The sequence below is a fragment of the Leuresthes tenuis genome, unplaced genomic scaffold (assembly GCF_036924035.1).
Source record: "Leuresthes tenuis unplaced genomic scaffold, fLeuTen1.0.hap1 SCAF_24, whole genome shotgun sequence".
Taxonomy (NCBI): domain Eukaryota; kingdom Metazoa; phylum Chordata; class Actinopteri; order Atheriniformes; family Atherinopsidae; genus Leuresthes; species Leuresthes tenuis.
Genome location: NW_027325378.1, coordinates 15,825,937 through 15,842,617, shown reverse-complemented (window position 1 = coordinate 15,842,617; position 16,681 = coordinate 15,825,937). Strand labels below are relative to the sequence as shown.

The 16,681-nt window shown below is 38.6% G+C and overlaps 1 protein-coding gene across 1 annotated transcript in view; it reads left to right on the top strand.

Annotated features, from left to right (window-relative positions):
- ctnnd2a (catenin (cadherin-associated protein), delta 2a) overlaps positions 1-16,681 on the top strand; it is a 222,402-nt gene that overhangs the window by 191,354 nt on the left and 14,367 nt on the right. The window contains exons 20-21 of the mRNA XM_072378041.1: positions 11,357-11,606; positions 14,008-14,092. Of these exons, the coding sequence (XP_072234142.1) occupies positions 11,357-11,606; positions 14,008-14,092 (335 nt within the window). The remainder of the gene's footprint in view (positions 1-11,356; positions 11,607-14,007; positions 14,093-16,681) is intronic.

Below are 16,681 nucleotides of genomic sequence, written 5' to 3'. Positions count from 1 at the left end.
AGCCAGTACTTTGATCAAGAAAAGTCTCTACCTTTATGTTGCTGTTAACACAAAAGACCTCTTGTTTCTGTGGACAGAGCCCCTTGTTTTGTAGCAGGGCTGTTGCTGGAATACATTTGCAGGCATATCATCCCATCTTCTAATTTGCTCGTAATGGATTCTTTTTCTTGCTTTCTCTCTTTCTCGCCTCATTCTCTTCCACCTGCGATACGAGTGAAGGAGGCAGGAAGAGAGGCATTCAACAAAGTGAAACATTGTTGCCTCTGAGCCATCATATTAAATCATGCATTGAACACGGCGTATGGAGCAGCTGCATCATCTGCCCATTATTTTCTTATAGCCTAAAGTTGCATTTTAACTGTGAAAAACAATAGACACCTTATATCTAATTATGTTTGGAAATGTGTAGACAGTGACACTTTTTAGATATTTCAACTTTTGTGTTGAACCCTCTTTCTCAAATGGCATTAAATAAAGTGCTCATTTCAACATTGAGCTTCTCAACTCAGTAGGAGTTGTTTTTGTTCTCCGATTGTACAGCTCCCAGATGGAAATACTACAATTGACTCCAGATCTACGTGTGCTTAACTGATAAATTGATGATAAATTATAAAACTACCCAACACCTTATCTTGACACACTGTTTGAGCCAACTGTACCAATTAACTGCCCCAAGGTCACTGGGTTCCAGACTTTAAATATTAAGTGCTTGTAAAGGATTCTTGACAACGTATTAAAGATGATTATCTTATTCATGGTTATGTTCAATTTTCCACCTTTTTAGACTGGCTTTTAACTGACCACTGGTTTTTGCCTGAAGGAAGCATAGAGCACACACTAAATAAATCTCATACACAGCAAACGTGTGACCATGTAATAGCAGAAAATGCACAGGTGTATTAATGATGGCTGTAATGATTTGGAGGAAGTCCTACTGCTGTGCACTTTGTCAAAGGGTACTTTTCATGACTCTCCCATATGCTTCTTCACGTCCTCTTTCCCAATGACCCAAAAAATCATTCCCCCTCCACTTTTATGGAGGGGGTTCTAATGCTTTTATTACATTTAGGAGACAATGAGCCGGAGAGAGGAGGGTTCCGAAGGACCTCAGACGGGCGAAACACAAGCTAATATTCTCTCTTACATCCTTGCTGGAAAGGGGTGATGGGTAAGGAAGAGATGAAAGTTGAGGAAGTGAGAGGACACTTTAGCATCATGGATAGCACCCACATTTTGATGTGACACTAAAGGGAACAAAGTTTTTCTGCATTACCTGTGCATTTTCTGCTGTGACGAGTCAAAATGTCTGCTACCGGGCATTAAGTTTGGTTTCTTAACCAGACACACTGTTAATTTGATTCTTTGAAGAAGTAACATAAGCTCTTAGGAAACCATGGAGTGTGTCTCACTTGAGCAGCAATAACTTAAACAAACAGAGCCAAAATGAAAGTGAAAACACCATGCAACAACTAAATAAGTCAGGGATCTCTCTATCTCAGATGAAACAGACCAATAACGACACTGATCTTGTCACTCTCTATGTGGGAGCATCAGCTCAGATTCTTGGTTTATTCGGTGGAGAAAAAGCAAAAAGCACCTCGCTTACTCTGACTAAAGCCATTTTCACACACGTACTTGAGTCCTGAAATGTTCCATAGAGGCTCAGGGGCAGTGCCGTGTGAAAATGCAAATGTCCACGACAATTCCTTCAGACTTTTTGCAGATATTTTCCACCCAACCCCACCCACAAGGTGTGGACAATTTGCCTGCACCAAATTGTCTACGCTTTCTCTTGGAAATCTGTAGTGTTCATGTGTGAAAATGGCTAGAGACACATGAACAGACGTGTATACTTTGCAGTCGCATATTTAAAAAGGAGCTCATAAGAAGGAAATACAAGGCATTACACCTCTATATCTCAATGAAGCAAATAGTTATTTTCTGTTGCATTATGGTTTGAGATATTATATACTGAAACTAAGGTTCAATATGCAAAGGTTTTACCTTTGGAACTAATTTATTGGGGTTTACAGACTGGCAAATGAAAAGGTTGTTTATTTTCAGTGGTTTTGTCTTACAGATCAGATACTTATCAGTTTTCACTTTTCAAAATTAAAATTGCTTGCTACAACTAGACATTTATGAAATGGCTCTTAATATCATGGCTCCATATATTAATCTTACATTATTTAAGTAATGTAAACTAAATATCTACATACAGTAGAAGGCATTATTCTAATTTTCTGGTCAGCATCTTTTTGTCAATGTCTTGTTGAGACCATCAAATAGTGAATGATGATACCACAATTCATGCCACTGGCACGCGGTTAAATGCAGAAAGAGAGTCTCCAAACTGCACTGACAAAGTGAAGAGAGGAAGAGAAAGGGTGAGACGGATCAGTCAGGCTAGAGTTTTTGCTCCTGGCAAGGTGTGAGCTGATATGTGTCGACAGAGAAGAGGCAGAGGCCAGACACTCCTAAGAAATGAGCCCCATTTGGCCCATCTTCACAAACTATTCAGCACTGTGACTTTAAACTCTCGATTCAAACGCTGTATGTATTTGCACTTTGCACTTCTGCAAAAAAAAACAGTTTAACCCCAAGCGACAAAGCGATTCCACAGAACAGTTGGAATGTCTTTTGTAGGATCAAACTTTCACTTAATCATGGCTAATCTACAGAAAATTACCCCTTTCTGAAAAGCGAAAACTTAACATTTATCCCCTAAAACTCATGCACAAGTGTTTCATAAGCTGTTAGTGCTGGTAAGTTTGGCATCAGTATCATGTGGGGATTGTAGTTTGCATGAGAGCTCAGCAGATTGCGGTGAGAATAATCTTTCACACACAACAACCCTTTGTGTTAAATCTTCTGCAAAGTGTGATTGGATCAAAGCAAGAAAAGCTCGAGGAAATGAGCGAGGAGAGACGCAAGACTAGACAGGGGGTAGAAGAGAAAACCATAGACCAAGTCAGACTAAGGCGACTGAATATAAGAGCGATGGAAGATGAAAAAGATGGGAGAGCAATGAATGCTAACACCTAACTGCATATGTATGCTTAAATTCCAAGCCATCTGAAATTTAATTTAGTGCCCCATTGACATCTCCGTGAATCGTTCTTCTCATCTGTCAACATTTTTGTCTTTCTCCTGATTTCACCTCCTTCATAGTTTATGATTTGCATAATATACTTCATGGCTGTATAGCAATAAATGAGTCCCATTCAGTGCTACACTGTCTGTCAGCGCAATTCTTCCCCATTTACTTACAGATGGTAATTTGACACACATGAATTGGGAACAGCACTGGAATGCCAAAAATATTTTTTTTTTTTTCTGTTTTGATAGAGCAGCCACTTACTGACACATAGAGTGACAAATCCAAACCAAGGTTAGTGTTTAATGAAATAGTGATTAATGCAGAAATTTGTATTAATTGAAGGCATTTAATGGGGTAATGCTTTTGTATAAAGTGACTTGTTCCAACTGCTAAATCGAATTGAGTCCCTTGATTTTGTATGAGTGTGTGTGTCTGTGTTTTTTTCGGGGTTGATTTAATTTAATTCCAAACGTGAATTCCTAGTATGATGTCCCATTATGGTAATTACAATACAATTTTGACTTATAAAAGTAGTAAATTGGCTGTGAAACTTTCTGAGTAAAACTTTTGGTATTACAATAAACAGATGTGCTTCAGAAGATTCACAGACAGCGCTGTAGCTTGAAGCAGCGACAGCACAAAACAGCATCGTGAACGTATGACCTGTCAGTCTCTAGATAGCAGATTTGCTGGCAAACTTCCTGCACAGGGGCTACAGTAATTAACCTCCAACATCAAACAAAGCTCTCTACTTGAAAGTGACTCAGGACCATCTCTTTCATGCGAATCAGAGGGAGCTTGTTTTGCTGCGCATCCTGGTTTAATCAAAATGAGCCCTTTTGTAATAGGTGTTGAAGTCCTTTATTTTACTTATTTATTTTTCTGATTGCTTCCAGAAAAAGGTTTCAGGGAATATGTCATGCTTAACTGATTAGCGCTTGGCATCATGTTGTCTGAAATGATGAGTAGCTATGACTTTATTCAACAATTCAAATATCAAATGCATTAAAACACAATCTAAAAAAAAACAAAAAAACAAGCTAAAACAGACCGTAAAGGTGACAAAAAATGTTCAGGATTGTTTCATGTCTTCCTTTGTCTTCCTCTTTTACCACTTTTGCTCCTGATTCTTTTGTCACATTACATTTATTGATGGGTTTAGCCTCTACTTCCAATCGCTTCCATTCATCTTCTCTTTACTATTTTTTTTTGTTCACCTTCCTGTTTTCAGTATGAATATTACACCTTTTTCACTCTGTCTCAGTCTGCTCTTTTCTTCTTCCTCCTTCCCACATCTCCTCCTCTCATTTATCTGTCCCACTCCCACACGTCCCTCCCTCTCTGTCTCCTTCCCGTGTTGTTTCAGACATGAGCTCATCACACCTCACCTTCCCTCCATTGCGGTCTCTCGTTCTTTGTGTCTCGCGTTGATGACATCAGTGCCGGGGAGTGTTACTGTGGAAACCGAAGTAGTGCACTGCAGGGATATCACTAATTTGATGATTAAGTGTGTGTGTGTTTCAGAGTGAGTTTTTGTTAGAGGTCAGCTACTGTAATGCGCAAATAGAAAAAGGTGATGAAATCTCAACTAGTTCCTTTTTTTAAATTGTTTTTTTTAACAATTCACTCTCATTCCCATACATCTTTGTACATTGCATCGCTAAACATGGCAAACAACTGTATTACACACCGTGTAGTGGGCTCAAGTGGGCATCTTCCACTTTGTGCATTCCCTACAAAAGCAAATATTTTTAGAACACCACAGTGTCCATTTTGTGCTGTCCTCACTCTTGCCAGTTCCTACATATTTTGCCATCCGTGCTGTCAACATACTGCATAGTTATAGGCATAAACAGCTTTGCAAGACGAGCAGGCTGAACGACAGTGTGTCTGCATCCATTGACTCACACAAAGTTGATACACACTTCTCTGCTCCTTTATTCGGCTGTACTTTATGAAATTTCTCTGTCGCCTTTGGGATGATTTTTTCCTTGTGTGTGAGGGTTTGGCATGTCTTTTATCAGCACACTTTGTTCTCTCTGGCATTCCTCATCCTCTGTGCTTACATGCCAGACAGAAAGCACGACAGGCAGAGAGAAATAGGAATAGAGAACAATAAAGAAAAATGGAGAGAGGAACAGAAAGTGCTTCTCTTACAGCTGTTTCTCTTGAATCTGACTCGTGTTTATATTGCCTTTTGAAGTGCTTGGACGCATTTTGCTCACTGTTTTTAAATTACATGTTTTATAGTTGTACGGTCATGATTACCTTAAAAAAAAAAAAAAAGTCAGTTTAGAAACATACTTTTCGAACCCAATAAAAAAGTTTTTTTTTCTTCTTGTCAGTGTATAGTATGTTTGTGTTCACATCTACACATCTTTTCATCTTCTTCAAGTATGTCTTTAATGAAGCCACAGGTTCCTTACAAGTAAGAAAACATCTCCGCCTTTCCTCCCTCTGTTCTCTCCCTCTCCTGCAGTTTTCACTGTAAACCCATCACCTGCAGACATCAAAGGCAGACAGTGTGGGATATAACTAGTATGAAATGCACCCAACATAGAAGGGCAGAATATTTTCTCACTGGGAGGCTACAGCATGCCACTTTCCAATTTACCTCTATATCTGACCTCTTTAAATCGACTGCGTTTTATGTCTGTAGTCTCCCCTCCACTTGATTTATTTATCGGTACGTTGAATAGAATAGACATCACTTAGAAGTGTAAAATCAAACTGTCTTTGGAAGGCAAGTTGTTGACCTAGCCTATCGGGGTGTGTTTGTTGCTTTGTATACTGACGATGAGCCCGTTACTAAAAAAAAAATAAAACGGAAAAAAAATAATTATTGCTGTAAATTTAGAAAATAAGTACATTTGGTGCTCCGCCTTCCTCCATTGAATGGCAGTTGTGATATTTGAAAATATGTTCAGTGTTTGTGAGCGTATGTAATCTTGGTGAATAATCACATTCACTTTGCGATCCTAATGGACTGACATCTGAAGATGTCATGCATATCACTTTCATTGTTTTTAGCTCAGGAACAACTGTCTGTTGCTTTGAATGTGGCACCACCTGTCAGTAATGTGATGTACTGCAGATTAAGGGAACCCAAGGGAAATTTGAATCATATCATACAGAGGCTCTGAAACATTTGATATGTCAGAATAAATGATCCCAGCCTTTAAATTTAGCTCAAATGCTTTTGGCTGTCTATTGTCAAATGCACAAATTTGGGAAACAAAATAAATAGCTTAAAGCCTCCCCTGGTTAGATTAGTATTGTTTTTTTTTAGGCAAACATACGTATTAGCTTGAGGATTTTACACATGAATATTTTATCTTGATATTGAATGCTATGATTATGGTTATATTTTATGTTAAACACGAAAGCATTTATATTTACTCTGGAAGTTGCCCTTGTTACTAACTTAGGTACTAAAGTTGGGCTTTGATTCAGCCTAGGACATGATCAAACAATTCTCAAAAGTTTTAGAAACATAACCAGATACATTTTGATGTCTTTATTTGTTCTGCAGACACCCCAACCCCCCCGCCTAACCTCCCTCCTATCCCAGTTACTGATAAGTGTGCATTAAACCATTTTTTTTCCTCAAAGGACCAGACACCACAACCAATCAAGCTGTTTCATCTTTCCCCACATCCCTGAGACAATTACCTCCAATTTTACTTCAATAACACTCCCCCTTCTCCATCAGTAAACAATCAAATCACTCCATTGTTGAGGGTAATTGGATCTCTTTAAATCAAATCAGCCATTATGGCTGCGATGAAGAACGGCCTGCTCTGTGGGAGTTTGTGACACATGAGGGAATGCAGCACAGGAATACATTACTGGTTCTGCCCCTCAGGTGAAGATAGCTATATTGGAGAATTTGTGTAATACAGGTTTATTAGGCTGTGCAGTGATCAGCACAGGGCTTTTCTCTCCTTAAGGACATGTTCCAGGTGTAGCTTATATTTCAGTGATAGAGAAAGTAGAAGTAAGAAGGGAAGGGAGATTGCACTCCAGCATATAGAGGTGCTGTCTACATCACAGTTGGACTTTAATGTGGAATGCATCACCACCCACCCACAAAAATCCATCTTAATTTACTCTGCAGCTGTTTTATTTCTTCTCTCTGTGTGTAACTACTTGTGATAACTGTGAGGTTGCAGGAATAATTGCTACATAAAATTCCTGGCTTACACACTTAGCCTCTGTTTGCATAGACCACGGCAGTGTTTCCCGGTCTTGTTCCTTGGGCCCCCCTGCCCTGCAGAATTTTAAATGTTTCCCTGTTCCCACACACCTGATTCAGATAAATGGAGCAGCTAAGTAGCTCTTCATCAAGCTCTGAAGAAGCCTGGCAAAGATCCATTTGTTCGACTCAGATGTGTTAGAGGAGGAAAACATGTAAAAGATGCAGGGCAGGGGGGCCCGAGGATTGGGAACACTGTACTACAGGATGGTGAGTAATTACATTGGTTTGTATCTGTACTCTTTCTAACCCAGTCAGATTTATCATCAATAGCACAAGCATTTCAACAGAAAATGTCTACAGCAGGCAAACAAGATCAAAAGATTAAGCTGTAAAATATGTTTAATTTTGCATTCACATTGAGAAAATGCAGCTACGCCGTCTTTTTTGTGTATACCTGTATCTAATCAGTTGGCTTATTCCAGTCTCCAGATGTCAGATTGTGTGCTTCCAAGACAGCCAAGGAGAGTTCTGCTTTGATTTTCTTCCTTTTGCCTTTTATTACCATTTATTTTCATATAGAGTTTTAATATTTGTTCTATGAGAAATGTTGCGAACACAGAAAAATGTATGCCACTGAAACAAATAATAATATTCTAAAATTAGAAATCTAATGTTTCTTATCAAAGCAAATAAGTTGTAATTTGTGTGTATGCTTAGCTGTATGTGTGTGGACCATCAAGGTGAGGTGTTTGTGAAACTTTTTCACAAGACAACGTCTTCCTATTAACAAGATTTTTCTGACAAGGATTGAGAAAAATCTGCTTTTTACTTTGCGGCTTGGAGCACATTTCCCAATTAATTTGTCTCGACCTATGTAAATATCTTCGTTGCTAAATGCACTCTTTCTTTCTAGAGGTTCTTATTCCTCTCCTTGCCTCTCTCACTGGTGACTACTGTGCTGAATCTTCCTTTCTAGACTTCCATATCACTTGCTCCTTTCGAAACCTGCCCCCTGTGGCATGAAAGTGATGATGTTATGATGATTTAGAGAGATATGCATGGACATAGCAGTGTTCCCACTCTCTTGTGCAAGCATATTTAACAGATATGCTGACGGCAACTTATCAGCACATTCTGTCAATACGAAGAACATTTCCATGCCTCTAATAATTTCTCAGACTTCTATGTATGTTTGTTATTGCTATTACTTGCAGTCAGTCGGTTGATAAATTAGGCCCTCAATTTATCAGTGAGTCAGTAATTTTCTAAGAAAATGATCTGTCACCCTGTCAGTAAATAAGCAGGACAATAAATCATTCACAGTCTTGATCAGTAAATAATTCAGTCACTCACTCAGAAATTAGTCAGATCTTTAAATAAAACAAGTGAATTAGTCAGCCTTCAGCCAGCAAATCAGTTAGGAAATTAGACACTTGATTCAAGTCAGTCAAATAATGAGTCTTCCACTTAGGATTCAGCTTAACTTCAGCTTCACAGCCAAAAGACCGAAAGACAATGGCTGCTTAACCTCTATTCATCCTGCCACCCTCTGATAACACTTGGCCAATTAACTCACAGCTTCATCCTTATGGCTGGAGAGTACGTGTGTGTCTATGTGTGTGTGTGCATGCATGCATTTGGTTACGTGTACATGACTGTGGGTGCGTATTTGAAACATCAGCTTATGTCTTCATACCTGTTCACACAGGTAGGTGAAAAAATCCTTGAGCATACAGTATATGTGTATAAACATTTGAGAGTTATCATCATGATTTGGGGATTTACTACCAGGCTGCAGGGCTTTTTGATATCACAGTGGTGGATTGGTCACATCTGCCCATATTCTTTCTTGCTTATGAAAGAAACAAATCTACATGCTGCAAAGATGTTTTATTCCTACTTTTGCTTTCTGTAAGATTTAATGTATTCAACATACCAACATGAGCTGTGGAAGATTGGTCATCTTATCCAAAGTGGCTGCTTAAAAAGCAAGTGGTAGTTTTGTAATGTGCTGCTGGAAAGAGTTGTTAAGAGGTGTTATTTGAAGTAAAAAAAAAATTAAAAAAACACTCAAAAGCCTTCTATTATACACTAGTTATTTTTGTCTTAGTGTTTTTTCTGCTTCAAAAGACAATGTAATAGAACGCTTGAAGATGATACGACTGTGGATTTTGTCACTTACACCTCGTTTTTTTACATCTGAAGTTTCACCTTGTTTTTTTACACAATTTAGAGGCAGACATGTTTCACACTGAGTAGCTCTTCGGCATTGCATATACACAAAAAGTAGCATATGCTGTTTTGAATTCTGTCCATGCTTTGTCACTTCCAGCTACACATTTTACTGATAGGATGATTCATTCTTGTGGAGGTAACTGATGGAAGTGTAGACTTTCATGTGGATGGGAGCAAAAGGCTCATTCTATTCTTTCTACTGGAAAGCCTTTGTTCAAATTTGATTCTATTTCAGCAATGGTTTATTATTCAACATTCACCTCTGTGTCCTGATTGATTGTTCTGTACCTGAAACATGACCTGGGGGTTCTGTCCCACGATGCTTAAGACAATTTCAAGTGTAATTGACAGATTTTATGATGGTCAAGACATTTCTCACCCTTTGGCTACTGCTCATGTTTGATTCATCTCCCCTCGCCACCTTAGTCAGCACAATCACATCTTTCATCTGTTCTGTTCTTCCGCTGTCTTCTGTTCTCATTACCTATTTGCTCTGTTCTGTCTGACCCCTCTCCTCAGTGAAACACTCACATGGGACGCTCCTCAGTCAGTCGCTTGGTAAATGACTCAGACACCTAAGGAAATAACAGCCAAGTGTTGCCTGAGTCCATAAATCCTTGCTAATTTGATCATTTAGAGACTGTATTTCTTTTTAATCTAACTACAGACGGGCAAACAGTGTGTAATAATTATAGTGATTTATTAACAGAAATGGAATATAATACATATATACATGTTGTAAGTGCTATATAGTCACCCTATGAAATGAGTCATTACGTTTTTATTACTTTAGATTTCCCCTTTTTATTTACATATACCGTTCTCCACTCTACACAAAGGACACCGGTCGCCATATTGATTACAGTGGCCTAGAAGGGACAAAGGGTGGCACAAGCGCAATTCGCCGCTACTTTGCAGACGATCAGCTGATCTGATTAAACAAATGTTTAATGTAATGTAATGTTTTCTCAGTATCCCTGTTGAAAACTGTTGATTCAAGTGAGTTTATGCACCAAAACTACTAAGTAGCTTTGTTAGCTGGACAGAAATTCCTCGGCGTCATATTGCGGAGATCAGCTGATTTCAATCAAAGTGTAACATGACACTAAGAGGCTTTGAAGATAATGTCAGCCAGATACAACATGTTGCCTGCTAATGCTATCCCTCTATCAGACTAAATACAAACAGCCTTTAGCCTCACATAGCTAATATTAGCTTTTACTACCACGGAGGTAGCCACCTGGGGTCCACAAAACACTAATATGATGCAGAACAGTTAACGGTGACATTCACTGTAAGTTATCTTTTCACAGAACATCTAACCAAATGTAACATCTATTCATAATCCATATTTCTAAAAGTTGCCTCAGAACTTGAGATGGTGGTTTCATGATGTATCATTGTGACACATTTAAGTGATGGATGCGTTGGGTAGTATGTGTTGCACACATCAGGCCGAGTGTTGCGTTGAACACGCTATCGGAAATTACAGAATCTAGCAAATACCATTCAAATACACTCGGAAATTACAGAATCTGATGAACAGCAAATATTTACACAATGCTTCTTTAAACGTATGTCCCCAATCAAAATATCAGCTATTGTTCTCTCAGTGTATTATTCAGCTAGATCAATAGCATTTATTATTCTGAATTTTATTTGGGTATTTTATACATCACTCACAACCATAGTCAACAATGATATTTATTCATAATCATCTAAGTGAATGGATATTTAAACTATCATAACAAGCTCCTCGAGATGTATTCTGCTAAATAGTGTACAGTAAATAAACTTTCCTCTCTTTTGCCCTGAAAACTCAGGTAAATATGCCATGAGGGATTTGATCCATCGCTTACCAGGCAGTAGTAGCAGCAGCAACAATAATACCACCAGCACTGGCACCTCTGGGACCGCAGGCCCTCCCAGCAAGGCCATGTCAGACGATACAGTAACTGCCATCTGCTGTGCACTACATGAAGTAATCACCAAGAATATGGAGAACGCAAAAGCTCTGCGCGATGCTGGTGGGATCGAAAAACTTATCGGCATTGCACGCAGCAAAGGAGACAAGTGAGTAGTCCAAAGTTAAGGAGTTTAATTTTTGTCTGTATTCAAAATTAAAACTTACATCTTCCTGCTTTCAAGTTTTGCAAAAAATATATTTTTGCCATTGTAAAAGATCAGCAGCTTTACATGTAATTATAAAATCCAGGTTTTATGCATCACATTCCTTGTGATGCACTTGTTATATAATAAATATCAACTGTTGAATAAGTTAAATTAGCCTCTTTACAAAGTGCTAATTTGTCATTTAAATTCTGGTGCAAAATCCATAATTTAATCGAAAGTATTCATTTAAGAAGCCAGCTGGTTTTAAACTAGCATACCATTATATTCTGTGGTGATAAGAGACCTGATTGAAGATGTGAATCTGTTTAACCTTCGGTCTTTTGTTTAAGTTGACAAATCTTATTTTTCTCCAAACACATGAAACATGACCATTTGAACAACAACACTTGGCTGCAGTAAAAGCTTGGCTCAGATTTTTTCAAGCAACATTTTGTTTGATTAAAAAAACACTTCCTGTGTTGGGGTCATTCCATTGAGAAACATTTGCACTAGGGTTCAGCCGACCACTTTTCATCTTGAAATGTACTTGCATCGGTCCCACATCGGGCACAGCAGAAACCCTCAATGGATGCGATTATAACCTGGGGGTCATGATGTATCAGAACGGTTTGTGAAGAATCGTGCTTTATGTATTTGTGTACACAGATTTACCTCTTGTGTTGTAGACTATGTTGTAGACTGTAGCTGTTAAATTGTTACGGTGATGTAATTTTTCAGATTTAAAAAAAGATAATCTCCCAACATTACCACATGCTTCAAATACAATTAAAGAAATACATTTGTACTTTGCCTTGCTTTTACATTTGTTTGTTTGAGTGAGTTATATGTCCTTCAGTGACAGAATGAGAGGTCGTCATTCTCAAAGATAACCCCCCCACACACACACATACCACCACCTCCACATGGTCAGTAGTGAACCATGCCTTATTGTAGCCTCCCTTAAATCATCCATAACTGCATTCCTTGTGACTATTCATCTGCAAAAGACAGCTGGACAACAAGGAAGATGCAGCCAAAATGTAACTCCCGTTATCATAGAAGACCAAGCTGGGTGTTTTACATTGCTGCCATGGCAACCAGTAGGTCAGGGGTTGCCATGACACTTGGTTGTTATCAGCCAGAGGTCAAATGTTGATTTATTGTTATGGGGAGAGACTCTGTCTTTTTAAGGAAGTGTGCTCAAGGGCACCATTACAGAGAGAGATGAGGTGCAGACAGAAACCTCCATAAATTCAAATTTCACAGTGACTGTAGTTATCTGAGGAGGATAGGCACACTGTGGATAAATGCTCATTATCAACAGCAACATGGTATAATCAGACAATTATACACTTTTAGATTGAGAAAATGCCAATTACGTTACGACCATGCAATACATGAATACTGTCTCTCAACGGAGGAGTATGAGCTGAAAAATGCACTGAAATAAAAAAAAATGAATAATTTACCTCTGGGGTTCTAACCTACAGCTTTGAAAGAGTAATTGCCAGAGCACATCCCTACCGTACAACACAAACAGCAACATTATTTTGGCAGCACATGAAGCGCTTCATCTCATAAAAAATGTGTATCTTACACTCTGACTAAAATCAATTGCTGCAGTCAGAAAACAGTCATTTTGATTTGTTGGAGTGGGAAAAATGCTGGTGAAATTAATAACATTAATGACTCAGTTCCATTAAGTGTCCCAGTCAGCTATGGCAGTGAAAAAGCATGCCCAATGGCAAGATCTACCCCGAATAGAATGCAGCCATCGTTAAATCTGCACTTTTCCTGCTGTGTCATGTCACAGCTGTGAAAAAGATTTGTCATTAAAAGTTGACATGGATCAAAACTATTTGATGATGTTTTTATGGGGCTGAGGCTACTACTGTGCACAATGTATCATAGTATAACTTTTATACATTGCGTTAGGGCAGATTCAATGATTTACTCTTCATATCATTACTTAATTTTTCAATCTTTCAATAGTTACGCTTGTGTTAAGCATGGTTATTAAGAGTATTAATCCCCTCTTTGCCCCTTGTACATGTTAGAAGGGCAGAGCTGAAGAAGTGACTCCTGCCTGAGTCATTTTTCAGCTGAGTGGCAGGTCGGGGACCATTAACATGGCAGAGTGGGTCATTTTAAACTCATCTTATACTCTGCTTTTGCTCAACGGAAATCATTCTCGTTTGAAAAGACCAATGACTGCCTCAGTCTTTAAGCCATTACAATTTACACTGGTCGGTGCACATCTTGTGCAGCTGGTAAGGAACATGAAACAGAGTAACATGGCAACATCAAAATAAATGGAGTCCAGGGGAAATAACTCTACATCGTTTTCTCAATCTCTCTCCAGACACTCAGCAAAGGTAGTAAAGGCAGCCTCTCAAGTCCTCAGCAGCATGTGGCAGTACAGAGATCTGCGCTCCCTCTACAAGAAGGTAGGTGCAGTACAAACAGTGCAGTACAAACTGTGTGCTACTACTTTAGCTTGATTGAACTCATTTTTTTACAGATCATATATTGTGTCACTCTCGCCTTCATGCTGTGCGGGAAATTATTTTTGCTTGCCAGACACCAATCTGTCAGATGACTTTCATCATTAATCTCCAGCCCACAGACACCTGTGTTGTGAAGGAGCAAGAAAAGTAACAAGCTAGGGGCAGAGCGTGCCAGATATTTAATTAGGTAGAGGTAGCTCTTGTAATGATATTAGGTTTTGTGAAACAGCATAATTAGAAAGGCATTGCTATATTTGGCATATTGGCCTTGAACTCGTTAGGACGGGGGGTTTTTGCTTTCACTGGAGCAGATGGAGAAACTGATTCAGTGAAGCAATTGAATACACACTTGCATCCTGTTTGTGCTTTGATCAGCTGAAGATTTTGGTTTATGCTTCTGGAAATAACATGAAACCTCACGTGATGAAGTACTACTGCACAGGATTTTTCTTCGGCTCAGGACTCGTCTTTGCTGTTATTGTCTCGGTTCACCAGGTTTAGATCTTTCCATCCTGTGTCCAACCACTTATACCTGAAAGCTACCAATCAACAATTTTTAGAACTAATGGAGAAAAATTCAAATTGTCAAATTTTTACTTTTTTAAAGGTCTGACCAGCCAATTTAATATTGACGATTCCAGTTAATTGTTTTTAAGAATAACTGTATAATCAGCTTATTTAATAGTATTTTTACTTTAATGGAACATCTGTAATTAACAGTAACCACAGATAACTTATGATTTCTCCAAAACTCCACCTAGCTATACTACCTTCTCGCTCAGTCACCAAGTTTCTGAGGTAATTTTTATTAAAATTTAACATAAAAAATTGCCACATTGTTCTTAGCCTTTGTTTTTTTTCTAATCATCTCATAATCTGAAAGTCCATCACAGAACAGGACAGACCTTTTTTTAAACAAACCGAACATCATACAAGTGCTGTAATCGTACTTTTCTAAATGAAAAACAACATTTGCTGTCAACAAATGTCGACCCAGTGTGCTCACGTTAATGAGTAGTCTGTGGTGGTCGCTGCGTGAATGGTACATTTTCTGACTAAAGTACAAAATTGGGTGTGTATTACTGTAAAAAAAAATTAATTTCTCATTGATGTGTGTGTGTGAGTATTTTTTTTTTATTTCTGGCACAGTGTACATGGTGCTTTTGCTGACTGAAAAAAAAAAGCTGTGAAAAACTATTTGCATGATCAGTCGATGCAAATTGTCCTGCCAATCAATTGTTGCATCCCTAAAAGTCAGTGTTGTCATTTGATCCCCATGATTCATAAGTGATTAAAATGCATTTGATGTTATTTGCTGTATAAGTCAAGCTGTAGCTACATTAAAGGGGTGCTTGTTCAATTCGATGAGCCCTCTGAAGCTTGATCCAGCATGTCCAGCAGTGCAACCTACAAATAAGGAAAGATGAAACGAATGGCATAGGGGTAAGTCAGGTTCTTTTCATAATCAAAAAACCAAAGCAGAACGCCTTATGCCTCGTATTCAGATGATATTGATCTTGAAGACTTTTCATTGGGATTCATAAATATACACCAGTCAACCGCAATATTGGAACTGCTGACAGGTGAGGTGAATTACATTGATTATCTTGTTTCACTGGCACCTGTCAAGGAGTGGGATATATTAAGCAGCAAGTGAACAGCCAGTTATTCAGGTTGATGCATTGGAACCCTGTAATATGGGGAAGTGAAAGGCTGTGAAGGACTTGGGGGCATCTGCAATCAGTGATGATGGATTGACTTAGCAACAGCATCCCCAAAACAGCAGGTCTCGTGGAGTGCATCTTGTAAGCAGGTGTTAGTGTGTAATGAAAGTGGTAAAAGGAAGGAGCCTTAATGCTAACGGTAATAAAAAGGGGTCAGAAAGCACAACGCATTACAGTTTGCAGAATATAAAATTACCCATCCTGACCTTTATATCCACAGCCTGCTTGATCTGATGAATCAGATTAGATCATGTGGACAGCCAGGGAAAAAAAAGAAGCCAGCAGAAGCAGACTGATATGATGTGTGGTGCTCTGTCTGTTCTGTTGTTTTTTTTTTTTTGGCACTTATGTTTGAATTGCATGCGTCAGTATGTGTGCTTTCACCTTTATGTGAGTCATAAGAACATGGAAATAAAAGAATAATGGAACTCTGCTGGGCACCATTACAACAGAGCAACAGTGGTTGCAGGGGCATCAGGATCAATAATTCTGTGTTAGTCTCTCTGGACTATTGTGTTCAGTTTTTTTTTTTGTTTGTTTTCTCTTTCTTCGGTCTACACACACATAAATGCATTCTCAGTATTTCTCTTACATACAACATCAGCGCTAATATTCATTTAGCTCATTATGGGGTCTGAAAGGTAAGAAGAGGCTGCAAGCTCATGAATACAGTAATTAAAGTGCAGCTCATCAAGGATGGTTCAGAAAAAGAAAGCAGCCAAACCATCCAAACATACAGGGTCGAGCATAATTATATTTTTTGTCTGTGTTTCTATCAAGAAGTCACTCAAAATAGTGATAACAT